General features: G+C 46.6%; 1 protein-coding gene across 1 annotated transcript in view; it reads right to left on the bottom strand.

The window, feature by feature from the left end:
• Positions 1-20,862, bottom strand: part of SH3BP1 (SH3 domain binding protein 1) — a 66,234-nt gene that overhangs the window by 21,247 nt on the left and 24,125 nt on the right. Inside the window, exons 5-8 of the mRNA XM_082265753.1 lie at positions 6,886-6,997; positions 4,819-4,895; positions 4,369-4,492; positions 314-382 (exon numbers count right to left, since the gene is read on the bottom strand). Of these exons, the coding sequence (XP_082121879.1) occupies positions 314-382; positions 4,369-4,492; positions 4,819-4,895; positions 6,886-6,997 (382 nt within the window). The remainder of the gene's footprint in view (positions 1-313; positions 383-4,368; positions 4,493-4,818; positions 4,896-6,885; positions 6,998-20,862) is intronic.

Genomic DNA, 20,862 nt, shown 5'->3' with positions numbered 1-20,862 from the left:
GCGCCTCCGGCGGCGCGCGCTCGCCCCCTATTGGTTAGCAGGCAAGTGACGTACCGGTACATCACTTTGCCGGCATGGGGCTGACCGCCGCAGTATATGTACTTGCGGCGGTCGGCAAGTGGCTAAACCCCACGGCCTACCTGAGTATTGTTGCTGACCCATGTCCATCCCTTTATTTTTTTATTTTTTTTTTTCCTGAGATGTACAACCTCTTTAAGTAGCCCCCCAACTATATGATCACGTTGTCACCCGCCATGATGGATTCTTGTCATTTGCCATTACAGAAATGGTAATAATATATTTTCCTACTCACCCGCATGAAGTAGTTCTTGTATTCATTTTCTTTTGTCCCAAAGTGATACAAGTCACATAAATAGTCATCCTGCATCAGAAACAGAGAACTGTTATTTTTAACCGCTTCCATACCTGGCTAATTCCAGCATCCCTCTCCTAAAAATGTAAAAATCATCATTTTTTTTTTTTTCTAGAAAATTGCTCAGAACCCGTCAAACATTATATGTATTTTTTAGAACAGAGACCCTAGGGAATAAAATGGTGGTCATTGCAATATTTTTATGTCACACAGTTGTTTGCGCATCAAATTTTTCAAACACGATTTTTTTGGAAAACAGTTTTTTCAGTAATTAAAAAAAAAAAAAAAAAAAAAAAAAAAAAAAACAGTAAAGTTATCCCATCATGTGAAAGATGATGTTATGTCAAGTAGATAGATACCCAACATGTCACGCTTTAACCATTTGCCTACCGCTCACATTCAGCGTACTGCGGCAAAGTGGTGCGTTATCGCGCGCACCCCCGGAGGCACGCTCCCGCTGTATTCAGTCACAGCGGGAGTCGGGCCAGGGGAGGAGCCGTCCGAAATCGAATGTGGAGATCCGTCCGCTTGTGTAAACAAAGCGGGCGGATCTCCTATGTGACAGGCAGGGACAGATCACAGGATTCAGCATACCTGAACCTGCGATCTGTCCTTGTGTCACACAGTCCCCTCCCCCCACACACGTCAGTAAGCACCAGGCATACATTAACCCCTTGATCACCAATAAAAGTTAACCCCTTCCCTGCCAGTGTCATTTTTACAGTAACAGTGCATATTTATAGCACTTATTACTGTAGTAATGTCACTGGTACCCCCAAAAGTGTCAAAAATGTCAGTCAGGGGACCGATCTGTCCGCCGCAATGTCACAGTCCCGCAAAAAAAAAAAAAAAAAAAAAAAAAAAAAAAAAAAAAAAAAAAAATCGCAGATCGCCGCCATTACTCGTTAAAAAAAAAAAAAAAACAATAAAAATGACAAAAATCTTTCCCGTAGTTAGTAGCTGCGATAACTTTTGCGCAAACCAAGCAGAATACGCTTATTGCGATTTTTTTTACCAAAAATATGTAGCAGAAAACAAATTGGCCTAAAATGTTAAAAAATTTTGATTTTTACATTTTTATTGGGGTGGGGGGGGGGGATGTCATATAAAAAAAAATGTGAAAAATATTGTTATTTTTTCAAAATCGTCGCTCTTTTTTTGTTTATAGCGCAAAAAGTAAAAATCACAGAGGTGATCAAATACCACCAAAAGAAAGCTCTATTTGTGGGGAAAAAAAGACATACATTTAATTTGGGAACATCGTCGCACGACCGCGCAATTGTTCGTTAAAATAACACAGTGCCGAATCGCAAAATATGGCCTGGTCAGGAATGCGGTAAAATCTTCCGGTCTTAAAGCGGTTAAAAATACGCTCATTGAGAATTTTTTGGTCAAAGACATGTAGCTAAATACATTTTGGCCTAAATATATGACAAAAATTTAATATATTGGATATTTTTTAACTGTCAAAGTAGAAAAATATTGTTATTTTTTTTAAATTGTCGCTTTTTTTTATTATTATCGCAAAAAATGAAAAGCGCAGAGGTGATCAAATACCACCAAAAAAAAGCTCTGTTAGTGGGAAAAAAAGGACGTAAATTTCGTTTGGGTACGGCGTTGCATGACCGCGCAATCGTCAGTTAAAGTCGCACAGTGCCGAATCGCAAAAAGTGGCCTGGACGTACAGCAGGAAAATCCTCCGGTGGTAAAGTGGTTAAAATTGGCACCAAATGTCGGGACTTAAAAATCTCTGTAGGCTATGCTTAAAAAATTTCCCCTCCTGTCGCCTGTAAAAACAAATCAGTTTTTACGGTGCAGGGAATCGCCGGCAGAAAAAAATATCTGAATGATGCCTGCAGCTGCACCCACCATTCAGATATCTCCACTGAAAGCCCAGGACGTCACATGACGTTCAGCAGTATGGAAGTGGTTAATACAAATCCAGTGAGAGCACACTAATCCTAAATGGCAACCTAATAATAATAATAATAATATTTTACACCATATACACCATAATTATTATATGAATAAATATAATGACAATAATACTTCTAGACCAAACTAGAATGAAGTTGTTGCTTAACCAGTTTTGGACCGGAAGGATTTTCCCCCATAATGACCAGGCCATTTTATGAGATTCGGCACTGCGTTATTTATTTATTTTTTTAATCTATTTCTTTTTTTTAAATCTTTTTATTGAGGCACTGCGTTATTTTTATTATCAGATTCCCCGCTGCCTAGTGGGGGCAGGAGTGCACCGTCGGCGGCACGTGCTCGCCCTCCAGCATCACTCCCGCGAACCGACATAACCGTGCGTTGTTTCGCGCAGCCGAGCCAGCCTGCCGCAGTAAATGCAGCGGGCGGTCAGCAAGTGGTTAAAGTGGCATTACAGGTTTGTTTTTTTTCTTTAACCACTTTACCACCGGAGGATTTTGCTGTCTTACGTCCAGGCCACTTTTTGCGATTCGGCACTGTGCGACTTTAACTGACAATTGCGCAGTCGTGCGACGCCGTACCCAAACGAAATTTACGTCCTTTTTTTCCCACAAACAGAGCTTTCTTTTGGTGGTATTTGATCACCTGTGCGATTTTTACTTTTTGCGCTTTAAAAAAAAAAATGCGTAAATTTTGAAAAAATAATATTTTTCACATTTTTTTATATGAAATTCCCCCCAAAAAAATGTAAAAATCAAATTTTTTTTAAATTTTTGGCCAATTTGTTTTCTGCTACCTATGTTTGGTAAAAAAAAAAAAAAAAAAAAAAAAAAATCACAATAAACGTATTTTGATTGGTTTGCGCAAAAGTTATTGCGTTTACTAACTAACTAACGGAAAGATTTCTGTCATTTTTGGTGTTTTTTTTTTTTTTTAACGAGTAATGGTGGCGATTTGCGATTATTTTTGTTTGGGGGACTGCGACATTGTGGCGGACAGATCGGACCCTTGACTGACATTTTTGACACTTTTGGGGGTACCAGTGACATTACTACAGTAATCAGTGCTATATATATGCACTGTTACTGTAATAATGACACTGGCAGGGAAGGGGTTAATTTTATTGGAGAGGGAGGGGTTAATGTATGCCTGGTGCTTACTGACGTGTTTGGGGGGAGGTGACTGAGTGACACAGGGACAGATCGCAGATTCAGCTATGCTGAACCCTGCAATCTGTCCCTGTTTGTCACTTTGGAGATCCGCCCGCTTTGTTTACACAAGCGGGCGGATCTCCACACTCGATTCCCCGACGATCGGGGAAGAGCAGCGGCGATCGCCGCTGCTCCTCCCCTGGCCCGACTCCCGCTGTGATTGAACACAGCGGGAGCGAGCCTCCGGCGGCGCGCGTGCGCCGCCGAGAAAGGGGAGTGTCTGACGATGTAGGTCTACATCGTCAGACGATAACGAACCACTTTGCCGCAGTAGAGCTCCAGTGAGCAGACGGCAAGTGGATAAAAAACAAACATTACACAGTGCTTTTGGAAAGTATTCACAGAGCTTCACTTTTTCCACATTTTGTTATGTCACAGCCTTATTCCAAATTGGATTAAATTCATTATTTTTCTCAAAATTCTACAAACAATCCCCCATAATGACAACGTGAAAGATGTTTATTTAAAATCTTTGCAAATTTATTTAAATAAAAAAACAAAGCAATCCCATGTACAGAAGTATCACAGCCTTTGCTCAATACTTTGTTGAAGCTCCTTTGGCACCAATTACAGCCTCCAGTATTTCTGAGTATGATGCTACAAGCTTGGCACTCCTATTTTTGGGCAGTTTCTCCCATTCTTCTTTGCAGGACCTCTCAAGCTCCATCAGGTTGAATGGAGAGCGTCGGCGCTCAGCCATTTTCAGATCTCACTGTTCTACACACAATTGAGCGAACAGAAAAAAAGTGGATAGAGCCTAATCTGGAGGTCACCCTGAACCTGGATTCGGAGAGGATTCCTCATTAGCCTGAGCAAAACCATTTTACGGATTCTTTCATAATAACACACCTTGCTCTGCTCCACCCTTCTGCGCAGCTCCTCTTCTTCCTCCTTCAGGCTCTCCAGTTTAGCCGGGGCTCCGATAATGCCTCCTCCTTGGGCCCCTGCCGTGCTCTTCTGGGCTTGAGATAGCCTGCCAGGCAGAATTGGAGAACAATGGATTTGTAACATTTTACAGTCAGTTTGCAGGGTGGCTAACCAATAAGAATTAAATATTTCAAATATTATTGGCTTCCTAAATAGCAAACAAGATCATTAAGCAACAAGATGAAGGTTTCTATGCAGAATAACTCTTCAGGTAGGTAATTAGGACATTTTCATAGATATCTGGACATCAGATTAAAAAGAGGGACAACTAAGGATGAAAGAGGGACAAAGGGATTTGGTTCCAATAGAGGAAGAGTTGGGAGGTGGGGCAGCAGTCCCTCCTGTGTACACACATGGGTTGTCTATACTCACCGAGTCTTTACATTGTTCAGGTCTGTCAGCAGTTTCTGTAGCTGTTTTCTGTGCTTCAGAATTGCAGGTAGTTCTTCCTGAGGAGGGAGAGATGCAGCTGTAGGTGGCAGTAATGGAGGAGGACAAAGAAGAATTAAAGGAGCTTAGCATAGAAAGGTAGGTGTATATAAGGAAGACAGAGATAAAAAGGTCATAAGTCAGTTACAGAAGACAAGTGCTTGGGGCAGGACATGAAGAGCCCACTGCATGGAGAGAACATGAAGACCCGAGTACATGGAGAGAACATGGAGAGCCCAGTACGTAGAGAGCACATGAAGAGCCCAGTACATGGAGTCAACATGAAGAGCCCAGTACATGGAGTCAACATGAAGAGCCCAGTACGTAGAGAGAACATGAAGAGCCCAGTACGTAGAGAGCACATGAAGAGCCCAGTACGTAGAGAGCACATGAAGAGCCCAGTACATGGAGCCAACATGAAGAGCCCAGTACATGGAGCCAACATGAAGAGCCCAGTACATGGAGCCAACATGAAGAGCCCAGTACATGGAGCCAACATGAAGAGCCCAGTACATGGAGCCAACATGAAGAGCCCAGTACATGGAGCCAACATGAAGAGCCCAGTACATGGAGCCAACATGAAGAGCCCAGTACATGGAGCCAACATGAAGAGCCCAGTACATGGAGCCAACATGAAGAGCCCAGTACATGGAGTCAACATGAAGAGCCCAGTACATGGAGTCAACATGAAGAGCCCAGTACATGGAGCCAACATGAAGAGCCCAGTACATGGAGTCAACATGAAGAGCCCAGTACATGGAGCCAACATGAAGAGCCCAGTACATGGAGTCAACATGAAGAGCCCAGTACATGGAGTCAACATGAAGAGCCCAGTACATGGAGCCAACATGAAGAGCCCAGTACATGGAGCCAACATGAAGAGCCCAGTACATGGAGTCAACATGAAGAGCCCAGTACATGGAGTCAACATGAAGAGCCCAGTACATGGAGTCAACATGAAGAGCCCAGTACATGGAGTCAGCATGAAGAGCCCAGTACATGGAGGGAACATGAAGGGACAAGTGAATGGGGCAGAACATAAGAAGTCAAGTACATGAGGCAGAACATAAAGATTTAGATGAATGGAGCAGAACATAAGAAGCCAATTGCATATGGGACAAAGTGAAGAGTCCACCAAAATATTCGGTGAAAATGATGACACCATGCATTGGAAAGAATTGGGGAAAAGAACCTATGGCAGTTTTGTAAAGTACTTAGGTAATTGGCCTTAAATGATTTCTGAGGGTTAGGGAAGCCCATTTTAACCTTCTCGGCTATTTTATTTAAACACTTTCAAAACAATTAATTAACATGATTGGTGGCGGGGGTATAGAACTACGATTGGTGAATGGGGTATAGGACTATGATTGGTGAGGGGGGTACAGGACTATGATTGGTGGCGGGGGGTATAGGACAATGATTGGTGAGGGGGGTATAGGACTACGATTGGTGACGGGGGTACAGGACTACGATTGGTGACGGGGGTATAGGACTACGATTGGTGACGGGGGTATAGGACTATGATTGGTGGCGGGGGTATAGGACAATGATTGGTGAGGGGGGTATAGGACTACGATTGGTGACGGGGGTACAGGACTACGATTGGTGACGGGGGTATAGGACTATGATTGGTGGCGGGGGTATAGGACAATGATTGGTGAGGGGGGTATAGGACTACGATTGGTGACGGGGGTACAGGACTACGATTGGTGACGGGGGTATAGGACTACGATTGGTGACGGGGGTATAGGACTACGATTGGTGAGGGGGGTATAGGACTACGATTGGTGACGGGGGTATAGGACTACGATTGGTGACGGGGGTATAGGACTACGATTGGTGACGGGGGTACAGGACTATGATTGGTGATGGGGGTATAGGACTACGATTGGTGACGGGGATATAGGACTACGATTGGTGACGGGGGTACAGGACTATGATTGGTGATGGGGGTTCAGAACAATCATATACCATGATGAAAATCTGGACATAGACATTATGACAGATTACCTCACTTAGCTTGTTGAGAGGCAGCAGGACATCTCTTTCCATGTTTATTTCAAATTCTGCCAGAGACTGAGCCAGAGATCCTTCAGCACAACACCCCATCTCCAGGGTCTTCCTAGCAGGGACAGACAACACTGTGAGCATGATGGCAATAAGAGGTAATATAAGAAAATCCCCCTTTATATGCCCCTGTGCATCTCAGGACCCCCTCTGCTCTGCTCTGAAAGTTAGATAGAGGAAGGAGCAGAGTCCTCCAGCAAAGCAGAGTATTTCAGGAGAGGAGAGTTATGCTGGCCATACACCATACGTAAAATCGGCCGAAATTTGGTCATTTGGACAGCTTGTTCGTTTTTCGGTCAGTTAATGGGCACAAATCGGTTTTTGAGACAAAAAAAAAAAAAACGAAGGACACATTTGGAAATTTTCTGCCGAACGAATGATGAATTGAAAGGTTAATGTGACAAAAGGGACGAAAAACCGATTCATTTATGTCCATTGAATAATTTAGTGGTCATTACATGATGGAACGATTGTTTGCTCTCACGGCCCAGTGTTTGTTTTACAAAAATTAGATTGAACGATTTGTCATATAGTGTATGGTCAGCATAAGATAGAGGAAAGAGCAGAGTCTTCCAGCAGAGCAGAGTATTTCAGGAGAGGAGAGTTCTAGAGGAAGGAGCAGAGTCCTCCAGCAGAGCAGAGTATTTTAGGAGAGGAGAGTAATAGAGGAAGGAGCAGAGTCCTCCAGCAGTGCAGAGTATTTCAGGAGAGGAGAGTTATATAGAGGAAGGAGCAGAGTCCTACAGCAGAGCAGAGTATTTTAGGAGAGGAGAGTTATAGAGGAAGGAGCAGAGTCCTCCAGCAGAGCAGGGTATTTTAGGAGAGGAGAGTAATAGAGGAAGGAGCAGAGTCCTCCAGCAGTGCAGAGTATTTCAGGAGAGGAGAGTTATATAGAGGAAGGAGCAGAGTCCTACAGCAGAGCAGGGTATTTTAGGAGAGGAGAGTAATAGAGGAAGGAGCAGAGTCCTCCAGCAGTGCAGAGTATTTCAGGAGAGGAGAGTTATATAGAGAAAGTAGCAGAGTCCTACAGCAGAGCAGAGTATTTTAGGAGAGGAGAGTTATAGAGGAAGGAGCAGAGTCCTCCAGCAGAGCAGGGTATTTCAGGAGAGGAGAGTTATATAGAGGAAGGAGCAGAGTCCTCCAGCAGTGCAGAGTATTTCAGGAGAGGGGAGTTATAGAGGAAGAAGCAGAGTCCTCCAGCAGAGCAGAGTATTTCCAGAGAGGAGAGTTAGGAAGGAGCAGAGTCCTCCAGCAGTGCAGAGTATTTCAGGGGAGGAGAGTAATAGAGGAAGGAGCAGAGTCCTCCAGCAGTGCAGAGTATTACAAGAGGCTAGAGTTATAGAGGAAGTAGCAGAGTCCTCCAGCAGAGCAGAGTATTTCAGGAGAGTAGAGTTGTAGAGGAAGGAGCAGAGTCCTCCAGCAGAGTCATTTAGGAGAGGAGAGTTATATGGAGGAAGGAGCAGAGTTCTCCAGCAGTGCAAAGTATTTTAGGAGAGGAGAGTTATAGAGGAAAGAGCAGAGTCCTCCAGCAGAGCAGAGTATTTCAGGAGAGTAGAGTTGTAGAGGAAGGAGCAGAGTCCTCCAGCAGAGTCGTTTAGGAGAGGAGAGTTATATGGAGGAAGGAGCAGAGTAGAGTATTTCAGGAGAGGAGAGTTCTATAGAGGAAGGAGCAGAGTCCTCCTTCCAGTTGAGTGAAGAGAAGGTGAAGGTGTCCCAGTGCTGGGATTCTATGCAGACTTCTCACATATAACATTCTAGTTTGCAGGGTGAGGTCATCTTTAGATGTTCTGCTGGTTTGGATCCTGGTAACCACAAGAGAAGAATTCTGAAGAGTTTACCTCATGGTGCCACAATAAGATTATGCCAAGGATGTTTTGTAATGGGAGATTCCCCCGAAAATGTTTCTAGTATCTCTCTGATTATTAGTGTTTAGGAGGTTGGGTTCCCCGGTGCTGGCACTATTCCCGGACTGGCACACAGCAGACATGGATGGCGTCAGCAACCCAAATTTAGAGTGCGGATTGACATTCGAGTCCAGGAACTCCCAGGAATGGGGGCTCATAGATTGGGTGACAGGAATAAGGTGATGATTTGTAGGTCATCTGATCATTTGATGGATGTGGTGACAGGTCCACTCCTCTTGTGTTCAGAGAAGATTAGGAAGGCAGGAGGAGAGGCCTCTGCTGGAAATCCTTCTGTCTCAGCAGAGTCTTCTGTCACCCAAACTTTGTTCCCTGTCCCAACAGCTTCCTTACATCCCATCTATGAATTACCTTTAATGGAGGGCAGGTGAGACATCAGGGGTCCAAAAGATCCCTGATGTCTCCATAAAGAGAACCTGTCACTACAAAATATACAGTAGTATCACATAGGGCAGGGCTAAACATTTCAAGTCCTGAGATACTAGCCAGGCCTTAAGAGTAACTCGTCACCAGTTGCCCCCACCCAACCGGTATCCTGCCCCGCCCCTAAACACACCCTCCTAATTATCTAATGAAATGACACTGTTAACCACTTAAGCCCCGGAAGATTTTACCCCCTTCCTGACTAGGGCCTATTTTGCGATTCGGCACTGCGTGACTTTAACAGACAATTGCGCGGTCGTGCGACACTGTACCCAAATGAAATTGACGTCCTTTTTTTCCCACAAACAGAGCTTTCTTTTGGTGGTATTTGATCACCTGTGCGATTTTTTGATCATGCGCTATAAACAAAGAAAGAGCGACAATTTTGCAAAAATAACAATATTTATTTATATCAAAATTTTTTTTAACATTTTAGGCCAATTTGTTTTCTGCTACATATGTTTGGTAAAAAAAAAAAAAAAAAAAATCGCAAAAAGCGTATTTTGATTGGTTTGCGCAAAAGTTATTGCGTTTACTAACAAAGGGAAAGATTTTTGTCATTTTTGTTGTTTTTTTTTTAACGAGTAATGGCGGCGATCTGCGATTATTTTTGCAGGACTGCGACATTGCGGCGGACAGATCGGACCCTTGACTGACATTTTTGACACTTTTGGGGGTACCAGTGACATTACTACAGTAATCAGTGCTATATATATGCACTGTTACTGTAAAAAATGACACTGGCAGGGAAGGGGTTAACTTTATTTGAGAAGGAGGGGTTAAGTGTGTCCCTAGGGGTGTGCTTCTAACTGTGATTGGATGTGGCTTTTCATGTAACCGCAGAGATCTACGGTCCTACATAGCAGGACCGTATGATCTGTGCTGTTACACAGGGAAGAAGGACAGGCGGCTTTGTTTTCATCAGCCGTCTGCCTTTCTCCCGGTGTAACTGACGATCGCGAGTGACCGGCGGACATCGGGTCCGCCGGTCACTCGCGCAAAGGTGTCCGTGAGCGAGCAGAAGCAAAGGTGTCCCTAGAGCCTCACAGGCTAGCAACGTAGTACTACGTCGCTTTGTCTGTGAGGGGCTGACCGCCGCAGTAAATAGTCGTGCGGCGGTCGGCAAGCGGTTAAACATTTTATGCAGAATAAAGTTACAAAAAGGGCAAAGGACTCCAGCTCCGTCATATCCGACTCTGATGTCAGATGTGCAGGACTGGCTCCGCTCTACTCTCCTCCCTGGCAATCAATTTTGGCGTCACTAGAGGAGTGTGGCCAGGTCTCTAGCAAGCAGAAGCTGAGTGGGTAAAGTGGTGCAGCCTTTTTTCTTGATATCAGAGCAGTCTCCTGCCCAGTTTGCCCCTTCCTCCTCCACCAACCATCCTGGGCCCTCTCCTCCTAACCAGGGACTTCCCAGGCTCCCTCTCCTCCAACTACCCAAGGGCTTGCTCTTCCACAGCTGACCAACCCGGGGGTCCTCTCCTTCAACAATCATCCCGCAAGCCTGCTCCTCCTCTGAGGGCAACCACCCAGGGGCCCTCTTCTCCTCTGTCAACCACCAAGGGGCCCTCTACTCTTCTGCCAACTACCCAGGGGCCCTCTCCTCCTCTGCCAACTACCCAGGGGTCCTCTCCTCCACTGCCAACTACCCAGGGGTCCTCTCCTCTTCTGCCAACCACCCAGGGATCCTCTCCTCCTCCGCCACCCACCCAGGGGTCTTCTCTTCTGCAAACCACCCAGGGGCCTTCTCCCCCTCTGCCAACTACCCAGGGGTCCTCTCCTCTTCTGCAAACCACCCAGGGATCCTCTCCTCTTCTGCAAACCACCCAGGGGTCCTCTCCTCTTCTGCAAACCACCCAGGGGTCCTCTCCTCTTCTGCAAACCACCCAGGGGTCCTCTCCTCTTCTGCAAACCACCCAGGGGTCCTCTGCAAACCACCCAGGGGTCCTCTGCAAACCACCCAGGGGTCCTCTGCAAACCACCCAGGGGTCCTCTGCAAACCACCCAGGGGTCCTCTCCCCCTCTGCCAACCACCCAGGGGCCCTCTCCTCCTCTGCCAACCACCCAGGGGCCCTCTCCTCCTCTACCAACCACCCAGGGGCCCTCTCCTCCTCTACCAACCACCCAGGGGCCCTCTCCTCATCTACCAACCACCCAGGGGCCCTCTCCTCCTCTGCCAACCACCCAGGGGCCCTCTCCTCCTCTGCCAACCACCCAGGAGTCCTCTCCTCCACTGCCAACTACCCAGGGGTCCTCTCCTCTTCTGCCAACCACCCAGGGATCCTCTCCTCCTCCGCCACCCATCCAGGGGTCTTCTCTTCTGCAAACCACCCAGGGGCCTTCTCCCCCTCTGCCAACTACCCAGGGGTCCTCTCCTCTTCTGGCAACCACCCAGGGGTCCTCTCCTCTTCTGGCAATCACCCAGGGGTCCTCTCCTCTTCTGGCAATCACCCAGGGGTCCTCTCCTCTTCTGGCAATCACCCAGGGGTCCTCTCCTCTTCTGGCAACCACCCAGGGGTCCTCTCCTCTTCTGGCAACCACCCAGGGGTCCTCTCCTCTTCTGCAAACCACCCAGGGGTCCTCTCCTCTTCTGCAAACCACCCAGGGGTCCTCTCCTCTTCTGCAAACCACCCTGGGGTCCTCTCCTCTTCTGCAAACCACCCTGGGGTCCTCTCCTCTTCTGCAATCCACCCTGGGGTCCTCTCCTCTTCTGCAATCCACCCTGGGGTCCTCTCCTCTTCTGCAAACCACCCAGGGGTCCTCTGCAAACCACCCAGGGGTCCTCTGCAAACCACCCAGGGGTCCTCTGCAAACCACCCAGGGGTCCTCTGCAAACCACCCAGGGGTCCTCTGCAAACCACCCAGGGGTCCTCTGCAAACCACCCAGGGGTCCTCTGCAAACCACCCAGGGGTCCTCTGCAAACCACCCAGGGGTCCTCTCCTCTTCTGCAAACCACCCAGGGGTCCTCTGCAAACCACCCAGGGGTCCTCTGCAAACCACCCAGGGGTCCTCTCCTCTTCTGCAAACCACCCAGGGGCCCTCTCCCCCTCTGCCAACCACCCAGGGGCCCTCTCCTCCTCTGCCAACCACCCAGGGGCCCTCTCCTCCTCTACCAACCACCCAGGGGCCCTCTCCTCCTCTACCAACCACCCAGGGGCCCTCTCCTCCTCTACCAACCACCCAGGGGCCCTCTCCTCCTCTACCAACCACCCAGGGGCCCTCTCCTCCTCTACCAACCACCCAGGGGCCCTCTCCTCCTCTGCCAACCACCCAGGGGCCCTCTCCTCCTCTGCCAACCACCCAGGGGCCCTCTCCTCCTCTGCCAACCACCCAGGGGCCCTCTTCTCCAAACACCCATGGGCCCTCTCTTCCTCCACCAGCCCTCCAGTGGCCCCCTCATCCCTCTTTGCTCAGCAGAGATCTCAAATATGTGACCAGGCTACAGATTATTCCTGGGCCAGAGCAGAGCTCTCCAGGGAGAAGGCGTACTCCTCAGAGCCAGCAAGACCACAAGTACCCTCCCTAGCACGGCGGCCCTCACCGCCTTGGACCTGCCGCAGCCGAGCATTGACCATGAGCGGACAGACCTGGCAACAGTTTCCTACTGACCCAGGGACACGCCCACCGCCCCACTCCTCTAATAGGATAACATGGGATGGCCAATCTCCGGACAGAGAAGGAGCGGTCACCTGGCAACCGCAGGGAAGGAATTGCAGTGCAATGCTTCAACAAGTATACACTTGAATGTAAAGCAATGTTTTACTACTTGAGATTTCCCCCGACTGCACCCCTATACATTTTCCACACCGGCTGCCCCCCCCATATTACACCACTGCAACCGCCCCCCCTCGGATGTGGCGTCACACTTGCCCTGAGCTTATTTCCACTCGTCTAATGCGAGCAGTCAAGTGGAAATTTTGAGGGCTGACATAGGGGACCCTTGGTCCTCTATGTGATTAAAAAATTGTTTAAAGAGGAAGTAAACCCTCCTCTGCAACTTGTACCTATAGGTAAGCCTATGATAAGGCTTACCTATAGGTACTGTAAATATCTCCTAAACTTGTACCGTTTAGGAAATATTTACCTTCAATGCAGCCAGCGACGTCACTGGCGCATGCGCTCTGAAGGAACGGCTGCTGGTGCCGTTCCATCAGAGCCCCGTGCCGCGACCGTCGGCTCCCGCGCACATGCGCGGGAGTGACCTTATCGCGGGTCCAGCAAATCAGATAGCCGGATGCCACGAACCCGGAAGAAGGGTGACAGAACATGTCACCCATGAGAGAGGTGAGCGGTTGGCGCTTCGGGGCTTCGTCCTAAGGTAAGTATTTCATAATGAGCTAGTATGCGATGTATACTAGCTCATTATGTGTTTGTCTTTCAGGGGTACTTCCAAGCAGTTAAAACTGCTCCAAGGAAAATTTGAAAATGTCTTGCCTACTCGTATTATTCTTAAAGTGGAGTTTCGGCCACAGAATCTTTTATTTTTTTTTTTAATGTCCCCCAAACAGTGACCCTCCGACCTCTATACAGTACATCTGCTAATCCTGTTTTATACAGTGTAATAATAGTTTTGCAAGCATGAAATCTTACCTTATAAAATTTATGCTGAGCGCCGCCATCTTTGTCCTGGTTCGCCGAGTCCGTTGTGGGGAAATGTCTGCCCTGCTTCCTGGTTGTAATGGGCGGAGGCCGGTGAATCCAGCGCGAAGTCTCGCGCATGCCCAGTACTATGCGATCAGCATCGCCGTCCGCACTGTGCTCCGCCTAACATCGCGTCATTTCCTGTTTGGAAATAACGCGATGAGAGGAGCGGCCGGCCACCTTAGTCACTGCCCATTGCATCCTGGGAGCCACGAGTAAGAGCTCCCAGGACGCATTGCGGGACAGGAAGTGACGGCATGGGCCGTGGCAGAGGAAGGAGGAAGTGGATGGTAAGGAGAGTATATTATCCTCTGTAATAAGGTAAGTAAAAAAAAAAATATCCAATTCTTGCTCAGGTAAGGATAAGGAAGCAGATGCCATAAAATCTAAAGGCATGATTTTGTGGCCGGAACTCCGCTTTAATGATTTTGAAGTTTGTAAACATACTTTGTGAAGACCCCACACATTTCCTTCCTTGAATTCTGTGACCCATAGACACTATGCCCTGTGAGTAGGCACTGCTGTGTCACACCTTTCACAGAGCCTGCCTTCTGAACTACAGCGGTGGTAGGAGTTTCAGGAGGAGTCGTCAGTACAGGAATTACTGCTTGTGGGCAGCAAGGTACCATGGGATATGTAGTCATTAGAAATGAAGGAGAAGCTGCAAAGCATGTAGGAAACCCAGGAAATTGTGGAAAGAGATGGCCAACAGACATGCAGCACAACACAAATGTAAATTTGTGTTTTAAGTAGCCTTACATTGGATTCTCAGATATAACTATTTGCTTGTATTGTTATTACAATGCTGATGTTAAATAATGAAGGTGTACGCTGTGACCACAGACTTCCTTTGTCCTCTTGCAGCCCACCTAATGCGTATGTGTGGCTTTAACACCTACACGCTGCAAATGCATCCTCAGGAAGCCAAGGTTTGCTAAGAATGTGCTCATTGTGCGCTCCCCAGCACAGCAAATAAACTGTCAGACATCTCTCCGTCTCTCATTATTATCAGGAGCTGGCAGGATGGGATCCCCATCTTGTGACCACTGTGACAGCCAATCAGTGATTGGGAAGCCAGTGCCAGACTGGATTATTGTTTAAAATGTAGAATTTTTTAAGGCCCCTTTCACACATGTCCGCTCCTGCTCAGCGGGGATCGATCCGCCGATCCCCGCTGAGCAGGCGGATGACAGCTCCGTCTCCGCTCTGTGTGCTGAGACAGAGCTGTCAGATCCCCGCTGTCCTCTATGGAGGAATCGGATGAGAATGGACTGTCTTGTCTGTTCTCATCCAATCCGATCCGCCAGACGGGTGTAAAATAGGGTTTCCATCCGTCCGGATTTGACGGACAGGATCGGATGTCAGTGGACATGTCTCCGCTGACATTCGATGCCCCATAGAGATGCATGGGGCATTCGTTCAGTTTTTCAGGCGGATCTAAACAGCCCGCATGTGTGAAAGGGGCCTAAATGTTTTATATTGTAAATATTAAGTAGCATGCCCCTGTAGGGACTGCTGAATATTAACTCTGCGGGCTCCCCTGATTACTAACACACGGGTATAAGCAAATGCGGTTCTTACATTCCTCTTGGTTCTTCACTTCAATAATCAGTCCAGGGGTATTTGGTTTTTTTTGTTGTTTATTTTGTAATGGGGATAGGAGAAGGGAATAGTGAGATATTTCATTTTAACTATTCACAATATCTGAGGACTTCTATCTTCACAACTCCACCTGTAGGTATGGAACAGCCAGGCTGGTAATTCATCCTGCCACTTTAGATGAATGGGGTTAAAGTGGAGTTTCACCCTAAAATTATACTTACCTCCATCTGCATGCCCGGGGTCACCTGAAAAACAAATGGAAAATCGCATTTTTTTTTTTTTTTTTACTTACCTGGTTTAGAAGAAAATATACTTACCTTACTTCCTCTTCCTCCCCTCGGCAGCCACGGCGATTCGTCACTTCCTGGCTTGCAATGATTCCTGGGAGCTGAACGTCATCGCTCCCAGAAATCAATGCGCCTGCACCGGCCCCGACGTCAGTTCCGGTGCGGGCGCCGCCATACCTTGCTAAACAGCTTCTGGGCATGCCCAGAAGCTGTGCAGGGATGACGCTGAGGCACCGGAAGTGACGGCGGGGCCGGCGCAGTGCATCGTGGGACCGAAGAAGACGGAAGAGGACGCAGAAGAGGATCGCACTGGCTTCAAGCTGCCCACACCTGAGATGGCAGCGCTGGACAATACATTTTCAAGGTAAGTATTTCTTCTAAAAGGTAAGTGCAACCTGGGACAGATCAGAGGCTATCCATTGTGGAATGTACTAGCCCTGACTGTCCCGGGGGTATTTTTATTAAAAAAAGTATTCCCAGGGTGGAACTCCGCTTTAAGTCTCTTGCTTTCTTTATACTCTCTCACAAGATGACTTGGTGAACAATATCTTATCTTCTCTTCAGGACACCCTCCCTAGCATCCTCTTTCTGCTGACCCCCGCCCACTTACAATCCTCTGAGCAGGGGTGGCCCCCCTCAGGTCAGGCCTCTTGACACAAGTTCCTGTACTCACGATACTGCGGTCCCAGGGTCTCCAGTGTCTCCCCTCTCAGTCAGCTTCCCTGGACCTCTGGGTTCAGCTCCTCTCAACCGCTCCTCTGGCCCTCAGAGCGACCTCCTGTGACTGCATGGCACCTCTACAGAGGAGGAGGCACCTCCAGGACTCCGCTCTCTGACGAAAGACCCGAGCACATGTGCTCCTGGCTTTTATACAGTATGCCAGCATACACTGAGGAGACCTCCCTCTGCAAATCGTCAGGACTGTATTAAAAAGCCTATGCACCCATTACACTGAACCCCCCCCCCCCCCACATCAGGAGAGCCGCTTACCGGTTCTCCTCTACTCACGCAAATAGAGGAATGCCGATATATGCCACTCCCATTTACGCTGGGATCAGCTGTGGTTGAACACAGCTGATCACATGGTAAAGAGCCTATGTCTTCAACGTGATCGGAGAGGCACTGCCCACGCACACAAGCAGCTCGTTCTGAAGGACGTCATATGACGTCCATTCAGAACAGGAGAGCCACCTCCTGGCCGTCATTTTGCTATAGGCCAGACGGGAGGTGGTTAAGGGATAATTCCCACTAGTGAGGCGACCGGCGTTTTGCCGCACTTTAAAAACACCAGTCACGGCACGGACACACAGAAAACATGTAAAAACCATATGCAATTATTGCGCTGTCATAGCAAACAAAATCGCTGCAAGCACCACAATCTAACAGAGTATTGTGTAACAATCAGAGGGTAAATAAGTGCAGTGCTAAAACACAATAGGTGCTCAAATGAATAAACATAGAAAGTAATACTGTCCACCAAGTGCAACGTGCAAAAAATATGTGCAAAAAGTCCAAAATAGGTTCAAAAAGTCCAAAATAAACAGCCAATGTGTGCCGTGTGTCAAAGTAGTTCAGAAGTAGTTAACTAAAAATGCAATCCGTTCCGATAACAGTGAAGGAAGGTAACCAATGTCCACTTAAGGAGTCACCACAACGCATGGATCCACCACCCAGGGAAGAGAATAAATGGACTCGGATGCCAGCGGCAGCGTGTCAGACAAGCATATAGATGGAAACATCAGAACGTTTTTCAAAGGGATAATCCTTGAAGGGCTGTCATCACGAATCTCCACCACGACCAATCCTCTTATTTGATCATAGGCTCCAAACGGTTTTCATCAAATACTTCAAAGAGAAGTCTGTGCTTTTTTGGATACACTCCGAGTAATATTTCTTCATTTTATTTTGGATTTAAGCTCTTCTTTATGGTTTTTGTTTGAACACTGGTCACTATTCCATTTTCTGGATCATAAAGAGTCAATTTCACATATGGGTCACTTGCTCCTGAAATCTCTTTCTTTGCCAATTCCATCTCTGCAATGACTTTCACGCGAAGAACACGCAAGTCTTCCTCCTCCTCCTCCTGTTATCGGAACGGATTGCATCTTTAGTTACCTACTTCTGGACTACTTTGACTTGTTTACCCTCACACAGAAAACAATTCACTAGACGTGTTCGATTCGTTTCGTCACAAATCAAAATTTGGACAAAATTTTAGTTTAGAGATTCAATTGTATCTGAATCTCCAAATCACAATAGTACCAAATTTCTAGAATCTCCAAATCACAATAGTACCAAATTTCTAGGAGTCCAAAAAAAACAAAAAAATTATAATGAAAACAATGCATTCATTTCATTTAGATGACATGATGAGATAGTTTGGGCCTTTTGTTAATGTTTGAAGCATCCGAAATACCGTAACAACATAACGAATGATCCGCATTGATTTGGATCCATCGAAAAAATCCAACGGAATGATTTACTTAATGAATGAATCAAAAACAAAAATTTTCCATCTTGCAAATCTCTACAATTTGCAATGTTTTATATTCACGACATTGTTCTATTTACATTGAACCACAGCCCGGAGCTACACTGCAGTGATCTGCGAAAAATGCAGACATACTGCGTTTTATTGCAACTCACTAGACAGGATTGTGTGTCACTGTACAGCAGCTCCACCTAGGTTCACATCTGTTTGAGTCAGGAACATGCGCATAATCACGTGCTTCATACGGGTTGGGTTGGGGTGCCAGGCCTTGGGATGCAGTCTTGGTTCATTAAAGATTTGCTTGTTGATCTTAAAAATAAAAGAAAGTGATGGAAGAAGCCTAAATTATCGAATTATGATGGAAGAAGCCCGTTTCACATGGGCAGTCAGAGAGTGGTAAAATAAAAAAAAAAAAAAATAGGTGGTTGAGGTGCAGTTTTACTGCCCACAGGACCATCTTACCAAATGGGCACGCTGGGCAGTTGTCCGGGGGCCCCACCTGCCCAGTGACCCAGCCACAACTTGGAAGCTGTCATTAGCCTGGCACTGCTGTACCAATAAATATCGCCTTATCGATAATTTGCATTTTTATTCTCGTGGGGGATTGTGTATACGGGGCCCCAGTGCACTGCATTGCCCGGGGCCCTTTAATGCTCTTAAGATGGCACTGGCTGCCCACCTAAAAGGCACTGACTGCCCACCTAAAAGTTTACAATGTAGAAAGATGATCCACACAGCGATAGTTGCTCTTAAAAAATCTTCATCTTTATTCAGGAACCACAGAACACAACTGCTGATAAGATCAGTTGATGCGTTTCAGCCTATAAGGCCTTAGTCATAACATGATGAGTTATGACTAAGGCCTTGTAGGCTGAAACACATCAACTGATCTTATCAGCAGTTGTGTTCTGTGGTTCCTGAATAGAGATGTAGATTTTTTTTTTAAAAGCAACTATCGGTGTGCGGATCATCTTTCTACATATGTACTTAGTTAAACGGCTGTAGAATGGGCACCCGGGAGCTTGTTTATTGGTGAACTGTATGGGTAGTAGCACTGCTCCTTCTGTTTGCATAAAAGCTTACAATACAGCTGGAGGGGGCTGTTCACATACTGGAACTGTGATGCTTGGTGGCCGCTGCAAATTTAACGCGGATTATTGAGTTGACAGGTGGCAGCCCATGTCAAACTTGGCCATTCAGGTCAAAGAGACTGTGCTGCAATCCCTAGCCAAGTGCTTGGTTTGCGGTTGTGGCACAGTAGCCCATTATAAACTCCAAAAAAAAAAGCAGGCATTCAGGAGATGGCAGGGTGAAAAAAATGCCGGATCATCCGGTATAATGTAGTCAGTAAATCTTTAGGGAAATCATCTGGACCTCTTTCCAGTAGTGGCTAAGCTTGGGGCAGGACTAAAAGATATGTAGCAGTGTCCCCTGCTCCTCCTTGAACCTCCAGCAGTGATCTGTAACATTCGGGAAATATTTATGAAGGAGAGAAGGGGTAATAACACCACAAGTCAAATTTTTTGAATTAACTTCCTCTACTCTTGTACAGATCAAAAACTTCAAGGCAAACCGAATAATGTTATTCTGTTGGTCCGCTGTTAATGTCCTCTCCAAGCCTAGCTCCTATTTTTCGAGGAAGGGCAATTGATAGTTGTTGGTGGGTGTTACCAACAGGGAAGACATTGTCGAGAGTGCAAAGGAGATCAGGAGGTAACACTCCTGGATGAGTGCAATATGTCGCGAACATAGTCAGCGGCAAAAATCACGTGAAGGTGGGAGAGAGCCCAAAAAATGATGCAACTACAAGGCCTTCCAAAAGTCCAAATGGAAAGGGCCTTCAGAGTTTGTCAGGTCCTGCAGAGTAGGCCAGGAGACCGTTGCCAGAAAATAAGAGGCCAGATAATGTCCAGAGTTGATTAGAGTGTGAAAGGCCCCATCTTGGACACCTGAGGAAAAACGTGGGTTGCCTAAAATGGGTTAAAGCGAAGAGGCAGTGAGAGATAATGTGGTCGTGATGAAGAGAGAGGATCTTATGCATACCATAGGTCCTCTTAACCACTTAAGTCCCGGAAGATTTTACCCCCTTCCTGACCAGGGCCTATTTTGCGATTCGGCACTGCGTGACTTTAACGGACAATTGCGCGGTCGTGCGACGCTGTACCTAAACGAATTTGACGTCCTTTTTTTCCCACAAACAGAGCTTTCTTTTGGTGGTATTTGATCACCTAAGCAATTTTTTTATCATGCGCTATAAACAAAAAAAGAGCGTAAATTTTCAAAAAAATAACAATATTTTTAACATTTTTTTATATGAAATTCCCCCCAAAAAAATGTAAAAATCAAAATTTTTTTACATTTTTGGCCAATTTGTTTTCTGCTACCTATGTTTGGTAAAAAAAAAAAAAAAAAAAAAATCACAATAAGTGTATTTTGATTGGTTTGCGCAAAAGTTATTGCGTCTACTAACTATGGGAAAGATTTCTGTCATTTTTGGTGTTTTTTTTTTTTTAACGCGTAATGACGGTGATTTTTTTTGTGGGACTGCGACAT

The sequence above is a fragment of the Pelophylax lessonae genome (genome assembly GCF_965119305.1).
Source record: "Pelophylax lessonae genome assembly, chromosome: 8".
Classification (NCBI taxonomy): Eukaryota; Metazoa; Chordata; class Amphibia; order Anura; family Ranidae; genus Pelophylax; species Pelophylax lessonae.
This window is presented reverse-complemented; position numbering and strand designations above follow the sequence as displayed.